Here is a 22,723-nt window from a genome sequence, read left to right as displayed (position 1 = left end):
GATTTTATTGCTTAAATCCTGAAATAAATTAGTTCAAGGGTATAAATGCTTACCTGGTGAGGTGTAGCCATCCAAATAAATGAGAGGACAACCTGCAATGTACAACAGTGCTCTTTAAGTACGATTCATAAACATGAAATACAAACATTGTATATGCACAGAAGTCAGCTATGTATATGTACCAAGTAATTGTTCATTCATTTACAAAAAATAACACCAATCTACCCTTTTATATGTTATTTTTTGTACACTTCCTTTGGGTGGTAGAAATTCTCATACCGACTAGTATAATCAATGTTTTCTCCTTTAATTCTCCAGCCCAAGTGGGCATTTTACAGTGTTCTTATGAATAGTAAAATAGAATGAAAGGATTTTAATAGAGAATGCAATAAGTTAAAATAGAAGTAAAAAGAATTAAATTTTCAGATGTTCCTCAGTAGATGAAAGAAGCTTTCTCCCAGGGGATTTTAAATGTATGCAAAGGCAGGAGGAGTTTGCCCCTATTCAGCCATCTTTGACACGCCGCCAAGCCTCATGTTGGCCACCAAACATCACCTAACAGTGACAAGTGTGCCATAGTTTTCACCCTGAACCCCCAGAGCCAGGGCTACCAGGGGATGGCTTTCAGGACCCCCTGCAGTACAAGGGAGACAACAGTACATCCAGACCCACTTCCCCCAGTGCAGCTCCATTCTGAGCTTTAGCGTAAGCTCTCACAGTAAACCACAGCCATTTGTTGACTACTGCCACCTTGACCTGGAGTTCTGAGTTTTTAGTAATGCTTAATAGGGGGAAATATAACACTTGTAAAGTATAGCCCTTCCTAGGACTAGGGGTCTATACTAGCCACAAAACTGTCTCCATAATATAATATCCCAAGAATCAGCACTTATAGATGGGGAAGAGGATAAATTGACTTAAATAATTAATCTTTGGTCCTTCACTGTATTTTAAAAACTGAACTTGAAGTCTTGGCAAAAAATAAAAACTCTACACCCAAAAAAACAAATGAGAACCAAGTGCATTTCTATGGAGTGCACATGCAAACGTCAGTGTTTTCATTGCTCCCTTGAAGCACGGATGTTGACAGAACAAATACCAATTAATTACTAATAGGGAAAACCTTCATCTTACAGAAATGCGTTTCTAAGCTGAAGATTAATTTACTCAAATGTCATAGCATCGGGATGGTGGGAAAAGGATATGTTAAAACATTTCATTTCCATACAAGGAATATTACATCGTCAGGGCTAAAAGCGGACCTCTGACAAACACACATTTAGCACAATCTCAATAGGAACAATGATTCATCAGATTCCCAAGTGATTTCCCCGGGATCTATTTATGCACAGACTTGATCCCATATAGGACAGACAGTTGTCCACTAAGTTGTTATCTTCCAAAACTGGTGAGATTGTGGATCCATTTGGACCAGGACTTACTTGAAGTAGCAGTTTCACAGACAAATGTAATGAGGTTGTCCTCAATCTTCTCAAAAGATTCAAAGTCATCAACAATGAACACGTGCCGTTCGCTTGGTTTGCTGGCGATGTTGGCAAGCTCATTGTAGTCAACGTCAGCCACGCCAACTACAAAGACACTGAACCCTGCAAAGCAGTGTTTATAGAGTGAATTACAGATCCCTTTTTCTGTCCTTTGTTGTTTCAGCAATTCAAAATAAAATCTTTTCAGAAATGATGCTGGATTTTCTCAATAGATGCAGCAAGTCCTTTTAATTGACATAAACTCTCTTTAATAAATAGGTACTTTTTCCAGGTCTTCCTATTTTCTGGCTTAGAAAACTCAACTAATTGGGTTTCCTAAAATAAAATCCTAACAATTAAGAGAAGCACATTTTAACAGCAGCAAGTCTTATTGTGGTATACGTTTCCTTCCAGAGACCCCCAGTCCTAATATACCCATCTATTCTACAGCTCTCTTAGGCACCGTTAACATTTTAAGCTTATGTAATTCAGAAACCAAGAATGGGCTCATATTATTTTATTTTATTTTTTTAAAGATTTTATTTATTTATTTAACAGAGAGAGAGAGATAGCGAGAGAGGGAACACAAGCAGGGGGAGTGGGAGAGGGAGAAGCAGGCTTCCTGCCGATCAGGAAGCCTGATGCGGGGCCTGATCCTGGGACTCCGGGATCATGACCTGAGCCGAAGGCAGATGCTTAACCGACTGAGCCATCCAGGTGCCCCAAGAATGGGCTCATTTTAAAATTTGAGTTCTTGAAACTGATATTCTCAACAAACTCAGGCTCAAAGGCAGCACTCTAGCCACTTTCGAAATGGAATTGACAATTCCCACTGGCAATAAATTTTCATTTATTTAGGCTAATACAAATAAACAAAGACTTCACTCCAAAAGCTTAATTTGAAAGTAGAAAAAATAGACTATATAAGAAATTAGTTCTCTAACGAGATATGAATAAGGTAACTTGAGCAAGTATTCATAACCCCAAACTTAAATCAGCCAAAAGCCCAAAATACGTGGATATCTTCTTAAAGTGTGTAACATAAAGGCAAAAATTTAGTAAAAAAAAAAAGTCAGTGCAAAGAACAATCTGTATTGAAAGAAGACAGTATGACTTAGCACTAATCATGACTCATACTTTTAGCCAAAGAATCCTGTATGTCCAGATGACAAATTCCATATAACAAATTGTTTTGTAATTTACTACAATAGGTCATGCACAAAATAGAATTCTCCCCAAAATATGTTAACCTTGGACTCTGCCTGGGGGTTGGGAATCGGGGGTGTGGAGGGTGTGAATGCAAGTACTGGTAAGACCTCATTTCATCTCTAGTAATCCTAAAAAATGAATGCAGTGGGCAGTGTTGCCAGGAGGCTCTCAGGGTATTTGATTTTTCAAGGTCGACCCCAAAGATGTCTTCCTGAGGCCTCACTACACCTCTTTTCAGCAATCTGCATCGGGTCTGCATCTGCAAGGACGTGCTAAAGCTAAAGGCTTCCCTATGCTTCTCCTTGCATGGGGACCCAGCACCAAAATTCATGTCTGCTGTGGCATGAAGCCTATTCTAGGAGCATTCTTTTACTGCATTCTGTAGCCTTCCAGCCACTATGGGGAAGGTAGATTTGCTCTTTTACACACCCCAAGTCACATCTTCAACGAAGATATATACCATGTCCTTTTGGAGCAATTACTAAACCATCCGATTAAATATAAACCAACATTTCAAGGGTACGGAGTCCAGAGTAAAGCAGGAACAATAAAGTAAAAGCAGCAGTTTCATCTTTTGCAATCATTCCTGAACATGTAAAACATGTGAAGATAATGAGTGCAATCACTAGGCACCAAACTGCCTGTGCTTACCTGACTGCTGGATGACCAAAGCCGCCTTCTTGACCTCATCCTGTGACCGACCGTCTGTGACCACAACCAGCACCTTGGGGACATTCTTCCTCATGCCGCTCTCCCAGGTCAAGACCTTCTCCTTGATAAATGTGAGAGCCTTGCCTATAGAGTGTGGCATGGAACATTTTAGTGTCAGTTCTGTGAAAACTATCCAAGTGCCATTAGTCACACTCAACTGATAGGAATCTAAATAATGAAATGTGATAGCACACTCGGTTCTACCACTCCCAACACTTTGGAGAGTGAAGGTCTACGTACACTTCGATTAACTGTACCTGTTCTTGTGTTGCCTCCTCGGTACCTAATATTCTGGAGGGCCCCCAGGGCTTGGGCCTTGTCATTGTACGTGTTCAGCTTGAACTCAGACTTGACCTCGTCACTGTACTGCACAAATGAGACCTGAAAGGAAATGTGGTCGGTGATGAGGTTAAGATGCCTCTTTTTATATTTTAATTTTCCAGTGGCCCCTCCCGGTGTCCGTGTCTTAGATCTGACAGAATATTATAAGCTCTTTATAGCTAATGTTATAACACTGATACTATTGTCTCATTAAATTCTCATTTTTACTCTTCGATGAAATTGTCGATAATATTAACATTGTAAATATGCTGTATTCACATGGTATCCACAACCTTTCTCTAGGATGTAGGAAGGGATGGGTAAAGCTAGAGAAGAGTGAGGTCCCAGGATTAGAAATGAGAACACACCATCTTGAACTCAAATGTCAGCGAAGCAATTGGTTCTCAGCCAACTGCTTCTTCTCGTTAACTGCATCCACTCTTCATGGTAATACTAAAATGTTGCCTATGTGATAATAATCAGCACTCACCACAAGTGTAGTAACAGTATGATTAACTGGACAGAGTACAGGCTTCATAGTCAGAATTCAAATCCTGGTTCTGCCAATTGGTAGCTATGTGACACAGGGCAAGTTCTCTGCATCTCTGGGCTTTTGTTTCCATATCAGTAAAATGGAGACAATTATACTTACTTTCTAGAGTTGTTTTAAGGACTGATAATCATGTATAGACAGTAGCTGGTACATAGAAGTTAATAAAATGCAGTACTTATTTTTTTACTCTTTACTAGAAATCTCAATTTCTAAAAGGATGAAAAAGATGGCTTGGTTGCTAATACATTAAATTAAGACTATAACTAGCTTGAATTTTTACTCTTCTTGGGTTGGCAAAATGTTCCCAGGATTATTTGGGGATTTGAAATTTAGTATATTCCATAAAAGAAGAAGTGATTTGTTTATGAAATTATTTGTGGCTTATGTCAAACTCTCTTATTTTCATAATCTAAGATGCCACAATGACCAAGTACGAAATGCTGCACACCCACTCCAGTCACTATTCATCACTGAGTCCTCTAACTTAACAGGGTATGACAATCATAATGCATTTAATTTCCAGAACATTAGATGACCTTTTATGGAAATGTATCATCATCGGAAGTCTTAAGCAGGAAGTCAGAGTAGGAATGCCCTAAATTCTTCAAAAGGAGAATCATCTAGCCAAGAGAATACCTAGAGGAGGGTTTATTTTTCTATTTGCCATTTATACCCAACTCCTCCCCAAAAATTCATGTGTCAAGAAAATAGTAAATAACAAAAGTTAGAACATAGTTTATACTGAAAAGCCTTTCTACTTACAAACAAATATTCAAAGGAAACAGCAAGACATTACAAATGAATAGCCACCTATGAAACAGTACCCACCTGAATTCCAGCAGGACTGATCTCATCAAAGGCTCCCACAGTATTGAAGATGAATTTTACAACTTTGTTAAAATTATCATCCCCGATACTCCAGGAGGCATCAGTCAAGAATACAATATCTGCCTTGGCCCCTTTGCATACTGGGGAGAAAAAAAAAAACAGAGAAACCCCAAATCTCATGAATTTTTTCATTCAAATGAAGTTACAAAACCAAGAAATGTAGCCTAAAACCCCACTACTCCAGGTGTAGTTCTGCAGCAGCAGCATCTCCTGGGAGCTTCTTAGAAATGCCGAATCCTTGGTCCTACCCCAGGCCTCTTGGATCCGATTAACAACAACAAGATACCCAGACAAATCACACGCACAATGAAGCTTGAGAAGCACTAGTCTAACTGGCCCTCAATTTCTGCTCTGGAATTACTCCATCTGTTTAGATCCATTATGCAAATATATGTTCTTTCCCCATGGAACTGTTCAAGTGGCTTCAAACAATAGAAGAGGAGGAAATCAAATGAAAAGCAATGATGTCCAGAATTTAAGAATAGCCAGCAGTGGGTATAGAGATTTTGTGTATAATTAGCAAAGATTTGGTGCAAATAAGGTGTCTTTTCATTTTAAATTAGGCCACTAGAATTATAGGAAGAAAGGGAAGGAATAAAACAATGTCTTTGATTTGAATTTTCAGACTTGGAGGGTTAAAAAAAATTAAAATTTTAGTATATAAAAACCTAACATGTAGAATATACAGCACCAGCAGTGAATCCTAATGTAAACTGTGGACTGTGGATGAAAATGATGTGCCAGTGTAGACTCAGGGATTGTAACAAATGCACCACTCTGGTGCTGGATGTTGACACCCGGGGAGCCAGTCTAATTTAAAGAAACCCATTATTATTTTACCTTATAATAACACTATTTGCCCTGTATAATATTATTTTATCCTATAAGAATACACTCTTAATTTTTAATTTTATTTATTTAATAGGTTTAATAAAGTTGTAGCGTTCTAGAACCTTCTAAGACAAAAGAAAAATGCTTTTAAAATCTGAAGCTCTTTCAATTAAATGCTGGAAACAGAACGTGGGAAAAAGAATAAACCAGTAGTTAATTAGCTTAAACTTAATCTGATAAAACACTGAGAATTGCCCCAAATTACTGAGAGACCAGTCCTATTAGCTCAGCATGTCTTTTGCCAGTTCACTGCAAGTGACAATTATGTCTCAAACTTTAGTGAATGAACATTTTTTAGCTTTGTGCAATCCAGGGCAGAAGCCAGGAATTCCAAAGCCAAAGGCCCCAGGGGTAGGTTGAAGATACAGCCAAAACCGTTCACAGCGCCTATTGACGCCGGCAGCCAGGAGAAAGAAATGTCCATCATGTGACCATGGGCTATGCAAAGTATCACTAGACATTAATCCGCAAAATCGAGGAAACAGAGTTCCAACTGAAGTGCTATAGTTCATGACTGATTTCATACACACCAAAATGAGCGGGGGGTGAAGAACAATTACTGATAATCTTTTTTTTTAATCTAAAAATTCTTCAGCAAGAATAGTAAATCAGAAATACCCTATATCAATTGGAAATCATGTATAGGCTACATAAATAAGAAGGCTATAAATCCCTACCAGCTGAATGTACCGCCACTTACCATCCCGGGCTGGTGGAATTGTCGGAGGGGGAGGAGGTGTGGGTGGCTCCGTAGGGGCTTCTGTTGGTTTTACAGCTAGAATTTAAAAAGAATAATTAGAAGAACAGAGCCTGTGCAAATTTCATATCACAGGAAGTCCATTTTATGAGCAATTTAAGTCCTAGATAGCAAATCAAGTCTCATTGGCACTGACTGACTGGAAATTCTATTTTATCCAAATTTGGTGTCATCTGTAGTCATTCGAACGCTGACTACAGCTGTGGAAAGCAAAACCACAACTCAAAGGACTCATGAAAGACCTTCGAATAGGGTCAGCGAGTAAAAGTCACTACTATGGGTGCATATTCACCTTCTCACTGCCGGCTAGAACCTTATCTCCCTCCTGTAGCCTTTTCCTTAAAATAATACCAACTCTGTAACAGGGAAAACGTGGATTTGTTATAGAGAAAGGTCCTGAACCAGCTACAGATTCCTTCTTCATGAATCTGCCATCATTATAATTACTGTGGTCCATAGGAAGAAGTGCCTACACGGGAGTCACTTAAGTCTTCCTCACCTAGAACATTCTAATCTGAAGCCATACAGAGATTTTCAGATTACTCAAAAACTTACTGGTATGTTCTTTGACAGAGACTCCCGGTCCCTCGAGATTTGGTGTCTGCACAAAAACAGTGACACCATAATCAGCGTCTGGTGAAAGACCAGTGAAGCAGTGACTGGTTTCTGATCCACGCACTGTGATTTCTTGTCCTCTGGTTCCTGATTATGACAAAAGGAAATACCAGTATCACCATCAACTATATTTAAAGACATTTTTATATATCATTTCATCTCTTTCACTCCTTTACTGAAGTTTAAAATGTCGCTACTATGTGCTCCAGTTCTTTATTATTATTTTTTTTAATTTTTTATTTTTTTGGCACACGTACCATCTGCGGGGCTTAATTTTAGCCTGTAGGAGGTGGCTGCCCGGTGAGGTGACCATCTAACACAGAATGTATCCCACCCAACCTGGTAAGTTTTCAGATCTGTCACATTTAAATACACTACAAAATAAAAAAAGAAATAGATTTACTTTGCAAATAAAGACAAAAAAGCATACTTTTAATCATAACACAATTTTAAAACTTCTGTGGCTGAAAAAAAAAAGCCTAAATTCTTAGTATGTCTCCCTGTAAGAAATTTACATGAAACATACATGAAAATGTGGTACAGCTAAATCAGACCTCTCTTTCTATCACTAATTTTCAAGAGAAAGAAATTCCACATACTCCCACTGGACACTACATATCGTCTCATGTAAAATAATAAGAAATTTTTCTAAAGGGCTATCTCCTAAGTCTTTAAATAGTTATTCAGTACTTGTTGACAACAAAATCTATCTTTGGGCTGAGTCAGTAATCACAGCATTTCTGTGAAAACTTTCAATTAAATCAATGCATTTAGGTAATATATTTTTAAACATCATATGTCAAAAAAGTACGTAGCATTCCAAATCTAATTTTACAGATAATTCATGGATAAAATCATAATTTCTATACTTTTTATCTTTTAAAATTCAAAATATATCTTATGAGAAGTAAAAATATCTCATCACATACATCTTTGTATACTCAGTTATATTCCTTATATATTTGTTTGGCTGGACAAGAAAGAGCCACTTACTTAATGCTGAGGAAACATGCGTATGTTAAGAAGAAATAAAACTAAAACAGGCTGACCTTGCAATTTGTACTACATTTTTCTTACAACCATAAAAAAGATACATGACTCACAGGTAGTGCCTTGATCCGTCAGAGGGACACTGAGTCCAGAATCATACTGAGCGTAAACATTCACATCATAAGTAGTGCTAGGATTGAGATTGTGCAACGTGTATGATGTCATTTCTCCAACAAAAACTTCCATGGGCTCATTGGAACCTTTAATAACAATCACAAAAAGACAAAGAAATATTCCACCCCAGTCTCATATTTTCCTTAAAATCAAATAACTTACACTCAAATGATAGTATGAATACCATTAATTCCACAGCCCATCATGCACTTGCTCACTGTAACACATGTTCCATTATATAGTGAATACAAAACTATAAGCAGAGACTCAATTCTTCACCTCTTATTCTCAAAGCATACATTACACAGTACCTAGAATGTAGTCGATATGTCATCGATGTTCCTTTAATGAATAAATTCAATCACACAGTCAACTACTCTAAATCCTCAAGCCTCTTCTCTAAGCCCCACTTTGGCAGCATAGTGCTTTGCATATAGTAGGTGCTCAATTAACATTTTTCCAATTTGTTGTGGAGATGATTTAAGAACTTCTGTCTTGGTCCTCGTCCCACAAGTTTGGCTACTAAAGGTCCTCAGTTACCAACACTTCCTCCTCCTCTCAGTTATCTCTCTTAAGGCCCACGTTTCCTTTCTCTTGTCCTCTCTCCTTAATCTTTTCCTCTCTCCTTAATCTTTTCCTAGCTCACACCCTTTCTGGGGTGTGGAAGAGACCCTGGCAAATTTGGTATGAAGAGTATTTTTCTTCCATTTTGCTAAGCATACAGACAGAACAGGAATAAAGATAGCAAATCAGTTAATCAAGATGATATCCATTTAGGTGCACATGTCAATGGGAAGTTGAAAGCAAGCCCAGCAAGAATAAACTAAAATGCATATGCCCCAAATGGAATAACACCTTGACATAATGGAAAATATAAGAGTTTATATTGATTAAATATGCATTATTTCACAATCATAATAACTTATAGAATGTCTGGACACAGATTCCATTTGTGTAATTTTATGAACCAGGCCAAAGTTTTTAATCATGCAATTTAATGAGAGTCTCATCTACACTCATAGTAACAATGACACTTCAGACTATTGGCTTAGAACATTATTTCCAAAAATTTATTGCCTCTAGTGGGAGGGGATGTGACAACTGAACTATCAAGAGAATCTAATGAACTCCCTCATAAACAAACAGCTTTCTGATGCATTTTTATGATAATAAAGGTTCTTCCTTACCCACTGGTTTATACACAATTTTATATCCAAGAACCGGAGAGGGTGAAGGATCCCAGGATACCCTGAATCTCGTGTACCATTCATCAGAGATGTGTATGTTTTGTGGTGGAAGCAGTCCCACTGCAAGCAAATATTGGCACACATTACTGACCTTTCATTGACACACAAGGAGGGCACAGAACTTTATGAGTACTGATTATGAGTACTGATAGTGCGGTCCCATGGGAATAATGTAATAAAATCCTATAATGCCCTCATCCAGAAAACAATCTAAAAGTTTTGCAATGTTCAACAGAAAGTTTAGTAGTTGTCCAAATTCAAACAGCACTCAAATGGACTCAGGAACTGATGTGTCCCAGAGCTGTTAGGTTATATAATGTAGAATTACAGAAACTACAAGAGATCTCATACCATTTTTAACATGTTATAGATTACAGATTATTAGAGCCAAAAAGCAATTTAGAAACTGTCTAGTCCAACCAACTTATCACATAAAGAAGATTCGATTTGCCCAAGACCACACAGCTAGCGAGTGACTAAAATGATGTTCATTCCCAGCACCCTCCTGTCCTCCCCCAGCATAACCTAGAGCAAATCCTCAAGCCTCCAGAGGTACTTCCTGCCTCCAGCTACATCCCCTGTAAACCAATGCTGTCAGGCAGCATGCTGAGTCATCCCTGAGTTATTATTTATCTCATTACACAAATAGAGAATTCAACTTAAAAACTTTTTTTGCAAGAGAAACTAGAAACGGCTTTGGCACATCCTGGAAAATTCAAGTCTGGTAAAGATTTTTTTATATATTTTGAAAAGCGCAAAATTCTAAAACATGCCATTTCCCCCAGAAAAGTACCAAAATATATTCTAAAACCAAAGGGAATGTGAAAAATGAAAGGTTGTTCAATTTAAATCATCTTGAATCACTAAACTGAGTCTCCATTGACTCAGTTCTATAGACAATAAGCATCAATAAATATATAAATTTCCTGGCCTTGAGAGACTAAGCTAAAACAACTCTAGTCACGCTTTTCCCTTGGGAGCTTTCAAATGTTACCTCTCCCAAATTCTGTAATGTCAAGATTGTTTAAGCACCAAAAGAGTTGGGGCAACCGAATGTAGCAAGGCACCTGAAATCATTTACTTAAGTGGATTTTTGCAGAATGAAGTGGAAAGAGGAATGCCCATGTTGACCAGTAACAGAACTCAGACCTATAGCCCAGCCTGCCTTTATGCTGAACCAGTGACTTTCAATCTTGGCTGTACACTAGAACATAAGCAGATCCAGGCCACACCTCAGACCAAATCCATTAGTATCTCTGGGGGTGGTACCCAGGCACAAGCATGTTTTAAAACTCCTCAGGTGATTCCAACGAGCAACCAATCTGGAGAACCTTTGCTCTAAAAGTAAGAAATTGACTCCTGTGGGCGCCTGAGTGGCTCAGTCATTAAGCGTCTGCCTTCTGCTCAGGTCGTGATCCCAGGGTCTCAGGATCAAGCCCCACATCGGGCTCCCTGCTCAGCGGGAGGCCTGCTTCTCCCTCTCCCACTCCCCCTGCTTGTGTTCCCTCTCTCGCTGTGTCTCTCTCTGTCAAATAAATAAATAAAATCTTTAAAAAAAAAAAAGAAAAGAAATTGATTCCTATGTAAGTTAGAAAGGGGCCCGAATGCAAATAATTTTCTGTAAATTACTTGGTACAATAGAAAAAAATTGTAAAGACAAAAGATGATTGATAATCATCTTGCTTCTTTATGACTTAAGATTCTATCAGGATAGTGTTTTTTGCTGATACTACATTGACTGAGTTAACAGCTACCTCCTTCACTGATCCCACACAAACTAAAACATTATTCAGAAAATATGCGATGGTTTTCCAAAGCAGAAACAAAACTATCTCAACAAAGCAGAAGATGCAGATTTTTGTCTCCTTTTTCTTCTTGAGTGTACTTCTAAAAAGTTAACATAAAATTCTGTTCCCATATCATTTTTGCCAAAATTCAATGTTTAATGTAAATGTTAATGCAGCATTATGTTGTATTTGGGATGCATTGGTAAAGGCAAAACTTAAAGATTATAAAAGGGATAAGACATTTACCAGTTCTTCCATTTCCTGTTAGATGGCCACCATCTCCATCTTCATAAACAGCAATAACAGTAATTTTATATGGAGTATCAGGTTGCAGCGGCTGCAGCATCACATTATTCCTTCTGCCTGGGACTGTGGTCTGTAGGGAAGTTAAATTACAAATTAATTATCAGCCAGAGGCCTTCCAGATCAAAACACAACACCGTTTTATTTCTATAAACAGCAACGGTTTCTTCATGTTTTGCTTCTGTTACACAAGGCTCATGTCAAGGTCTACACTGTTTCTGTGCAGCATGCAAGTAATGGTTTGAGGGTCAGAGAGATCTGAGCTCGAATCCCAGATCAGCCATTTACCAGCCTTGTGACTTCCTGTCTCTGGAGGAAGTTGTGAGGAGGAAAGGTAAGACCACGCATGACACCTCGGTGCACACTACTGACTCCTGCAGCACACAGCAGCCCTACGTTTGTCTCCATCTCCCATCTGTGTGTTACATTTTCATGCATGCCTGCAACGAGTATGCACCATGCAGCCACTGTGGGCCGGGCGCGATGATCGCCGCTGGGAATGCATTGGTGAGCACACATGCACTCTGAGCCTGCCCTCAGGAGTATCAGCTTGGCTGATACTAATTAGGTGGAAAAGATGAAAAACAGGAAATGGAAAACACATTCAACTACCTCCATGAAGAGGATGCAAACCAGATAAATCTCTCAATCTCTCTTCCAACACTATGCTTTACTTCTACAAACAACGTGCCTCGCTTACACCAGTGATTCGCAGCACAGAGTCCCCTGGTTACAAAGAGTGAACTGGGGGGGGATTATATTTTAATGTTTTCAGAAAGTGGGGAGAAGTCAAGTACTCGTCCGTGGCAATGCTGAATAAACGCTAAAGCACCAGCTTCTATGCTTTGGCAAACTAAGTGTGGTAATACTGTTTATCTCATTTTGATCAGAAACTCCAAATGACAGTTACATGTGTTTCTGATGAATAAAACTGCAGGTTTGAATTAAAGCTTAACATATCAAGTTCAAATAGATGAAACATAACATGGGGAGAACAAAGGTGGAATGATCCAAGAGGGTCTGTGGCAGAATGGTTGCAAACCACAGACCTAACCACTTTATTATCAATATTTTGTGTAATTTTCTCCTGACCTATGACTTCTATCAATCAGTACACTTTTTAAAGAGTGGTGAGTTTTTCCATCCATAGCAAATGGATATGCCTGGTGAGGGCAATGAGGAAGCTCCAAGAAACCTAAATCTGGTTCTCGAGAGATAGTGTGACACACAAAAAGTTTGAAACTAATATGAGAGCATGTATATTCCAAAACCAAAGTGTAATGAAAAATGTTAAATTTAAAGAAGAGAGACATCAGTTAGCACTTGAATACTTAAGTGGTATCTTGTAGAGAAATTAGATTTAAAGAAAGGATAAGATTTGGATGGTCACATCTTTTGAACATTAAGTAGCTCAGAATATTAGGTATCATGTCTCACTAGACCCAGTTCCAATGAATAAAATTTGGTAGCTAGAAATATGCATTTCATGCAATAAGACAATTTTCCAATCTGTCTTTAGAACAGAAATGGGCCCAAAGACATTGATTCTCTGTAATGTGGGAGGCCACATTAGACGCATTTGAGTGTTCCCAATATCATGTCAGAGGAAGTCATATAAAATATGACTGTCACACAATTACTCAACTGTAATCACAGTACACTCTCAAAGAAAAAAGCTTAATTTCACCTTCCAACCAGGTAAGAGTTTACGAAATGCTCAACTAAGTGAGAAGTGGACTCACATATTCATCAATGGGATCTCCAACAGTGGGAGAATAAATGATCCTGTATTGCTGAACTGGCCCATCGGCATGATCCCAGGACACAGAGAGGCTATTGGTTGTCTCCCCAAAGACTCTCATATTTCTTGGTCCACTTCGTGGTACTAAATAAATAAAAATACAATCAAGTTAGTTCCCTGCCTGTGAGCACAGTGGACATGGGGGTGGCGGGAGGGGTATAAAAGAGTTTTACCCGGGTCAGATTAAGGAAGTCATTTGTGGGAGTTTCACACTCATTAGGATGTTTACTCCCTTATGATAAAATATAGACCTCCTCTGGTTTTAATGTGAAACCATAAACAACAGAAAGTGCTACATTTCAGAGCTACGGTTACATGCTGAACTTTCAGTGACATTGAGCTAGGTTTGAGCTTAAATATAGAGACTGGGAGAGCAAGGGATTATCTTAAACTACTATAACCACCTCCTGTTTAATGAAACATAGAGGCAGAGCCCTCACATTTCTAAAGTGCCCGCTTAGTGACAAGACTCACTGCAGGGCAGAAGAGAAAAGCCTCTCCTTAACTTAAGTCCCAGATGAGAAAATGGCCCACAGCAGCTCACTCAGCCCCGACGTCTGTCAGGGGCCCAGAGCCTCAGCCTGGAATTTGAATGTAGGGATGCCCAGGCAGAACGGCATGCCCAGGCCTACCCTCGCCTATGCAGAGGTGGAGAAAGCTCTCACCACCTCTCTCTCACCACCCGCCTCCCTCTTCTCACTCACTCAGAGAAGCCCTGCCAACCGAGTTACAAGGTAATGGGGTGGAGAAAGGATTTCTGCCTCACGCGTTCGGCCCTGGCCAGGGCTGGGATTCCCCTCTCCATCCGAGTAGAGAGCTACAATGTTCACAGAATAGGGTGTGTCGGGAATCAGCCGCTCCAGGTGAACCGTGCGCGTGTTTCCTGGCACCACAATCTGGAGGGGAGGAAATGCCAAATTCTGCTTGACAGCAACTCAAATGCTTATCAGGTCTTCTAGTAGTCAACATAGTAACATTTATAATAAAAAGCTGAGCCTAGGCACATCAGAAGCTAACTACTGTACTTCCTTGTGAGATCTGACAAAGCCACACTGTGAGATACAATTTCTCCTAAGAAATTCCCCCTCCCAAAAAAAAGTGAGTTCACACTCACTAAGCTAATAAACATACTGAGCTACCCTTACTAGCTTCAATCATCTCTCATTTATGTTTATTGTGAAGATTCCCAAATACAACATCCGGGACTCATGGTAGTTACCTACAGAGCATCCCGAATGTTAGACACACATAAGAGAAGGGGTCCCCCACACACGCTAGTAGGGAAGAGATTTGGTGTTAAAATAGAGAGCCACTCCACAAATGGATAAGGGCAATGTTGTCCTACCATACACAGGGACAGGCAAATCATTTGTTTTTCTTTGTTCACCACCATTGTCCATATTTATAAAGACATAAATTAGTCTATTGATTTACTTTCCCTTAGGTGTTCTGAGACTACTCTTATTCAAATTAGTAGTTTCTGATTCTTACATTGTCAATCTACTTATAAAACTGAATAGTACTGGGAACAGAAAATAAACTGGACAATTTGTAAGAGCCAGTGAAGGCAAACATTAAGATATTTTCATAACATGGGGCATCTGGGTGGCTCAGTGGGTTAAGCATCTGCCTTCAGCTTAGGTCATAATCCCAGGGTCCTGGGATCGAGCCCCGCATTGGGCTCCCTGCTCAGTGGGGAGCCTGCTTCTTCCTCTCCCCCTTGCTTGTGTGCTCTCTCTCTCTCTCTGTCACTGTCACTCTCTGTCTCTCTCTCTCAAATAAATAAATAAAATCTTTAAAAAAAAAGATTTTCATAACAGAGACATTTCTATGTTACAACAAAAGCCCATATCGACAAGCTCTATCAATGATTTGCATTTACTACTAGGCTTTTTAAGTCATATAGCTAATTTGTATTTTCCCAAAATTCATTTTTGCCAACTAACCCTGTAGTTAGTACACCTGCCTTGAATCATTAGGAGCAACCATCTAAGCATTATTCATTATCATGTTTGTGGCTGGCATTCTCACATGCCAGCAAACAAGGCACAAACACAAGGCTATGTTCATCAGGAAAGGACGTTTCCATAAGACTGGGGGCCACACCAACAACTGACTTACTGTTCTGGCCCAGCAGCCATGGCAGGAGGCGCAGGGAATCTACACAATTCTTGGAATGAACTCATAGAGGACAAAATACTTACAGATTCCGAGGGTCTTGTGCCAGCCACAGGAGAATACACGATGCGATACTGTTGCACGGGCCCAGGCGCGGGGTCCCAGCGGACATCGAGGCTATTTGGCGTCGGATTGTACACGTGGACATTCCTTGCCAGCCCTCTCACCACTGAGGAAAGAAAAGCCGACACATCTATGCTGAAGTCTGTTTATATATGTTGAGCTTTCACGATCACTTCTCTAGGACTTACGCTCTGTAACAGGATAAAACACTGTCCTCCTTCCATTTCTAATTATCTACACACAAAAGCAGATTAAAACCCTCCACATCCAAATTTAGTCGAAGTTAGCCAATTATGGCCTTTGTCTATATGGAAGCAAAGTTGTTGCCAATAAAAACAAGCTAGTAAAAGTAGTAATACTGGGCTGGCCATAAAAGGACAAGGGATAAGGGACAAGAATCTGAAAAAGAGAGATAGAGAAAAGGAATTGTAGTGTCTGCCTTTTAAGTACAAACTGACAGCAGCTATGAAGCCCATCTAATTCAGTCCGCCGGCTTCAATTATTCATTCTTTCATTCATTCCTTCTTCATTCAAGAAATAGCTACTGATGTGTTCTGTGATTAAAAGAAAAGGCAAGGGCACCTGGGTGGCTCAGTTGGTTAAGCGACTGCCTTCGGCTCAGGTCATGATCCCGGAGTCCCGGGATTGAGTCCCACATCGGGCTCCCTGTTCAGCGGGGAGTCTGCTTCTCCCTCTGACCCTACCCACTCTTGTGCTGTCTCTCACTCTCTCTCAAATAAATAAATAAAATAAAATCTTTTTTAAAATTTTTTTAAAAAATAAAAGGCAAAAGTAGGGAAAAATAGAACATACATTCAGTTCTCGATTAACTGCCCCAAGTGGGACTTAGAAAAACATACAAATTAAATCCATGTATTAACCCCAAAGTCTACTTGAGTCGACAACATCATCTTTCTAGAGCACTAATCTCTTACCAAAAGAAGCCACCCATACTTGCTTCCTTTTAGCCATCAGCAAGTATATTTTTAAAGCCAAAGAAATTATTTATTAGTATGCACAAAAGCCTGTAAGCACTATTATGAAGAACAGTAAAACCGCTATAAACTGGTTTCTCAAGATGTTAACAGCAAACGAAAGCACACAGAATTTTGATGACCAAAAGCACTTCATGAGCAAACCAGAGAAATGTGCAGTCAAGTAATGTGATAAACAATTCACACTCTCAAAGCCAATTACAAAGCACTGCTTCACACAAATGTATAAAGCACAAAGCAAAGCAAAATGAACTTTCGTCAGTGAAAGAGAATGACTGAAAGAGCAGACTGATGATCGTATGCACATTCATAAATCCTGATAGTATCATTTCAGTAGAAAAACACCATAATAAATGTGTTATTTCATACATCGAAGTGTTAACAGTTGGTGGTGTTCGGAAGATAAATCATGGGTAATTGGTATATATTTATTTTATCATTCAGAATTTTCAAAATTTTCTTAGTGGGCCTATGTGGCCTTTATAATGAAAAGCAAAATTTATAATGAAAAAGCTAAATTTTTCTTCCTTCTCAACTTACATGTCCTTCCAGTATCCGATGTGCGTCCTCCATCACCTTCAGTATAAACAGGAACTACTGTAACGGTGTATGGGGTATCTGGCTGCAGAGTCCTAAGAATGGCGTAATTGGTATTCCCAGGGATTGGTACCTAAACATTTTAATAAACATAAAGCACTTGATTTGAAAAACTTGTAAAAGAAATAATACCTCAAACAATGTAATACGCAAAATACTAACTCAAGACCAAGTCAAGAAGCAAGTTCTGTAATATTGGGATATAAGGTGCACCCCATATGAACTGTTACAAGAGGTTATAAAGACTTCTCTAGACCCCTAAGCTCACTCTAGGATCCCCCTTTAGAACTTCCAGAAATAATTACCTCCCCCAGCTCAATCCCCCCCTCCTCCCCATCACCCTGGCACTAAGGCAACAATCTATTACCCTCTGTCAAGTTCTAGTAAATGAATATGAACTTCTTCAACCCTAAAGCAAATCCGTTAACATTTTTAGCTCAGCTTTTAAAGCATTCAGCTATAGTTTAAATAAACATGTAATTTTCACTCCAGGACATAATTACCAGTTCCTCTGGACCACCTGCTGTTGGTGCATAGAAGAGCTTGTACTGACGAGGGTTTCCCTCTGCATGGTCCCAGCGAACATTCAAGGTGCTGGTAGAAGGGTCATACACTCTGAGGTTCCTCACAGTATTCAGAGGTTCTGCAGTGCACAGAAATCACATGACACTATGATCCTAACCACCAAGCACACTTGAAATGCAGGTACCTTGATATTTCCAAGGCACCTCGAACATGGCAGGGACCCCACAGTGGGGCCCCTACAAATATTTGTTGAAGTAGTGAATAAATAAAAGAAAGTCTGTGGTAATCTGGTACATATGTCTCCTCTCCACAAGATATTTTTGTCCCAGGGTGGTTTTTTGTTTTAGTTTGTTGTTTTTTAATCCTAGAAAGTAATAAATGTCTTTCTCCATAAACAGAGACCGGTAACTCCAAGCAAGGATATTAAAAGCAATTCATGGGGCGCCTGGGTGGCTCAGTCGGTTAAGCGTCTGCCTTCGGCTCAGGTCATGATCCCAGGGTCCTGGGATCGAGCCCCACGTCAGGCTCCCTGCTCGGTGGGGAGCCTGCTTCTTCCTCTCCCTCTCCCTGCTGTTCTGCCTACTTGTGCTCTCTCTCTCTGTCAAATAAATAAAATCTTAAAAAATAAATAAATAAATAAAAGCAATTCATGTCATTTTTAAAAATGCATTAAAATTTGATTAGCAAAACCGAGTCACCCCACTGTTTCCAGGTAAAGATGGGATTCTGTGGTAGCTATTAAAGAAGCTATAGGAGTCTGGTACTTACTGGTCTTGCCTCTTCCCGTCATCCGACCTCCTTCGCCATCAGGATAGAGGGAGGACACAGTGATGGTGTAAGGAGTATCAGGCTTCAGTTTCTGCAGGACCACACTGTTCTGCCGCCCCCCGATTGTGGTCTGGAGCAAAACAGGGCTAAGTGTTAGCTTTGTTCTCTCCGTCTCACTGATCTGTTAGAGAAAGCTCTTTCTGCAAGGGAGCTGTTTGAGACCCTGGCCAAAATCTGGAAACACATACCACACTGAAGGTTTAAAGTATATCTTATGGTATCATTTTTTTTAATTTTTTTATTAACATATAACGTATTACTTGTTTCAGGGGTACAGGTCTGTGATTCATCAGTCTTACACAATTCACAGTGCTCACCATAGATAGTTATGGTATCATTTTAAATGTAAAATATGCACCTTAAATCATAAAAGGCACTCTAAGCCTTAAACTGGTGACCTCAAAAAGATATTCCAACTTGCTCGCCACTAGCACAGCAAAATTTCATCCAAAACACATTTCACAGATCTCTTCCCCCAAAAGGCATTAATCATGAGTGAGCTGGAAAGGAGCTTTAAGATAGCAAAGAACTGCCAAATATTAGAGGCTCCACACCGTTTGCTATTTTTACTTTTGTACAGGGGTTTTTTTTATTTGCTTTAGAAAACACATTAAAATCATTCAGCAGAAGATCTAAAACTTTGATGTTTCCCCCCACAAAACTGCCATTCTAATAGCATTAGCTGTGCAAACTATGTGATGGACCCTTGGCCAGACCACACTCAGGCCGTGGTTCCCAGCCATCTCTGTGATACCAGCCTAGCAGTATGAAGCTTTTCAATTTCCTCCAATTACAGAGTTTGGAATTTTTTATTCAGTGCTTAAGGCCTTCTAGCTATCTTGTTGAGAGAAAATTGGTATGATTTGTTAACAGTCTACCGAATTCAAATACTTATGTGATACTAATTAAAATCATATGAAAATGGCCCGCTGCCCACAAAGAGTGCACATCTGGAAGGCTGGATGCGCTAGTAACAGTCCAGATGTTTCCAACTTACCACCCATCAACTCTTTGAGCTCCAGAGAAAACCTCAATGAAACACTGCACTTATCCTCAATATGAGGCAAATTGAACAACAGTGGCTAATTTTACTAAATTGAATATTTGATGTTATGAGAGAAAAGTATCAACATCCGTATAAGCCATTTGATATTTAATAAATCTGAAGGCGTCCACTTAGTAGAACTAGCCCTATGAGTAAGCAGAGGGCTGTCTACCTACTTCTCCTGTCCAAATCTCCAAAATGATTCTAGTATCAGTGATTCATTACTTTATTTCATGGACTAGCAGTAAAAGGCAAATACCCCTAAGGATAACAAACCTCGAGGGATTATCAGCTAATACTTTCCAGAGAATGAGTTTATGAGACTCCTTCAAGTTGTAACAAGCCTTTGCGAGACAGTAAAGAGACTAAGGACAGCAGTTGGAGGGTTGCTATCACCGAGCAGGGAAATGCTGAAGACAAGCCCCCCCCTGCTTTATAGTTTTACCTAAATCTGGCCTGGCATAGGAAAAAGAAGTTCTGTTTCTGACATGAAAATATCAGTTCAGCCAATGTGTCTTATCTTATTTCCTACAAAAGCCAGTTGACTACAGTTGGTATTTAGTTTATTATTGGTAACCTATTTAATTAGACAAAATTTCTATCCAAAAATACTACCTAAGACCAATTGTATGGAAACCTCAAAAGATCAGCTCAAAAGTCACACTGAGGATGGGAGAGTTTCTGGTTCAGCTAAGCTCACTTAATATGCAATATCAGAAACCTTTAACCACTGCCAGCATCCACCCTTGCTAACATCTCTAAACTGGGAAGATGTAGAACCCATTTGCTGGAGCTCAGCAAGTCAGGTGACTAATTGATAATAATTCATCTCTCTCTCTAAGACCATGTGAGGAAATACTATAGCCCAAAGACTGTCCACAAAATACTAGACCTTACCAAAAGAGGCATTTGAAATAAATCAGGAGGCATCCCCTCCTGGCATAAAAAATCATGATGTTTCCTGACCTATGATCATATATGTGCAGTTCTAGTCATACATTTCACAAAGCAAATCTGGAGAAGGTTCAAAAACAGACAACTAACGTAAGCAAGGTAAATGGACTAGGACTCTGTTAAACAAGGGAAGATCAGAAAGATAAAGAAGATGAAGGCTATTGACAGTCACACCATCTTTCTCAGAAACCTCCATTCGGATAAATATAAAAATGATAAACAGATCTAGATCTGGAAACTCCAGATATAAGAGATACCTTGTGATATGCAAAAACTGGAAAATTACAATAACAGAAATTTGGCAAACTTTAAGTATTTGATTAAGTTAGAGAGATACAGATTAAAAATCTAAAGACCAAAAAAACCTAGAAATCTTCATAGATAATCCACCCTAACAGTTTTTAAGGGAAATGTCTATGCATGAAGTACATGCCTGATGCTGTGGGGCCATCTACCATGAAAAGCAACTTTCATCCCCCATGAGAATGTCCACTGAGTTCCCATCAGGAATTGAGTCAAATAACTCCATTCATTACGGTAAATTTTGCATCTCTCAAAGTCGTATGACTAACTACACATTTGCGGTGGGGGGGGGGAGGAGTTTGAGGAGAAGAGGTAGAATTTGTCCAAGTTATTATTTTTTTTTTCAAAAAAATTACCGTTTGCTCATTGCCTTCTCCTGTTGAAGGCTGGTAAGTGATTCTGTATTTCTGCACACGACCACTGGCAGGATCCCACTTAACAGTCAAGCTGTTAGAGGTTGTGTTGTACACCTGAAGGTTTCGTGGGCCACTTTTTGGAGCTGAAAAAAGATTGTTGAGAAACAGAGTAAGCTCATAGAATGAGGCCTCCTCCCCAAATAAGCACCATTCACAAGAAAATCAGTATACTTTTAGGTGGAGCACTGGGTGTTATATGCAAACAATGAATCATGGAACACTACATCAAAAACTAATGATGTAATGTACAGTGATTAACATAACATAATAAAAAAAAGATTAAATTTGACCTCATGATAGATGATTGTCATGGAATCTTAAATGACTCCTTAACAAATGACAGTAAAGAAACGTTTTTCAAGAAAGCTTTTTTAAAAAGGTTCCAATCAATGCCTTCCAATTTAAAAGCAGAAAACCTATTTACGATGGATTTTGTGGTATTTTCCATTCATTCACTTGTTCATTCATTCATTCATTCATTCATTCATGATTTGGTCATTCATACAGCTCAGCAAATTAAACTCTTACCTTGTGTTGTTAAGGGTATCAAACGTGCTAACATAAAAAAAAACAGAATTTGGGGAAATATTACTAATATAGCTATAGCTCTATTACCTTAATTAACTTTAAAATAACAATGTCCTACTTGAAAGCTGAACACCTACGTGTGCGTTCACTGCCGGTCAGGTCATCGCTTTCTGACTCATCGGGGTAAATGGCAGTAACAGAGACTTCATAGAGAGTGTTCGGGTTCAGGTTTTCAAACACCAAAGTATTTTCATCTCCATTTAAGATGGTCTTAGTGAAAGAGAAAAAAAAAAAAACACAAAATTAAGTCACCATGTCTCTCATACTCTCAATGACAGTTTGTTGACATTATTTAGTCAGATGTTCTTCCACCTTTGATGCATGCCAGGAGTTCAAATGTCACTAATAGGAAAGGAGGCTTTTCAGGCAACAGGGGTAATACGTATTTCCAACAAGATTCCTTGTCATGAAATAAGATGTTTTTTAAAAAGGGAAAGAAGGGAAGGAAGGAAAGAAGGAAGGAAGGAAGGAAGGAAGGAAGGAAGGAAGGAAGGAAGGAA

At 39.2% G+C, this 22,723-nt stretch overlaps 1 protein-coding gene across 8 annotated transcripts in view; it reads right to left on the bottom strand.

Moving 5' to 3' along the window:
• COL12A1 (collagen type XII alpha 1 chain) overlaps positions 1 to 22,723 on the bottom strand; it is a 139,518-nt gene that overhangs the window by 30,722 nt on the left and 86,073 nt on the right. For 7 of the 8 annotated variants that reach the window (XM_032409446.1, XM_032409448.1, XM_032409452.1 and 4 more), the window contains 20 exons: positions 22,301 to 22,433; positions 22,164 to 22,190; positions 21,576 to 21,718; positions 18,858 to 18,987; positions 18,068 to 18,207; positions 17,508 to 17,637; positions 15,936 to 16,078; positions 14,498 to 14,627; positions 13,673 to 13,815; positions 11,874 to 12,003; positions 9,781 to 9,900; positions 8,533 to 8,679; positions 7,687 to 7,803; positions 7,370 to 7,516; positions 6,758 to 6,832; positions 5,107 to 5,246; positions 3,662 to 3,785; positions 3,345 to 3,488; positions 1,443 to 1,607; positions 54 to 92 (listed from right to left, as the gene is read on the bottom strand). In XM_032409446.1, the coding sequence (XP_032265337.1) occupies positions 54 to 92; positions 1,443 to 1,607; positions 3,345 to 3,488; positions 3,662 to 3,785; positions 5,107 to 5,246; positions 6,758 to 6,832; positions 7,370 to 7,516; positions 7,687 to 7,803; positions 8,533 to 8,679; positions 9,781 to 9,900; positions 11,874 to 12,003; positions 13,673 to 13,815; positions 14,498 to 14,627; positions 15,936 to 16,078; positions 17,508 to 17,637; positions 18,068 to 18,207; positions 18,858 to 18,987; positions 21,576 to 21,718; positions 22,164 to 22,190; positions 22,301 to 22,433 (2,467 nt within the window). The remainder of the gene's footprint in view (positions 1 to 53; positions 93 to 1,442; positions 1,608 to 3,344; positions 3,489 to 3,661; positions 3,786 to 5,106; positions 5,247 to 6,757; positions 6,833 to 7,369; positions 7,517 to 7,686; positions 7,804 to 8,532; positions 8,680 to 9,780; positions 9,901 to 11,873; positions 12,004 to 13,672; positions 13,816 to 14,497; positions 14,628 to 15,935; positions 16,079 to 17,507; positions 17,638 to 18,067; positions 18,208 to 18,857; positions 18,988 to 21,575; positions 21,719 to 22,163; positions 22,191 to 22,300; positions 22,434 to 22,723) is intronic. The other variant, XM_032409450.1, reaches the window with a different exon arrangement.

This window comes from Phoca vitulina, unplaced genomic scaffold, assembly GCF_004348235.1.
Source record: "Phoca vitulina isolate PV1807 unplaced genomic scaffold, GSC_HSeal_1.0 scaffold11, whole genome shotgun sequence".
Lineage (NCBI taxonomy): Eukaryota > Metazoa > Chordata > Mammalia > Carnivora > Phocidae > Phoca > Phoca vitulina.
Note: the sequence above shows the minus strand (reverse complement) of the source record. Positions and strands in the feature narration are given on the sequence as shown.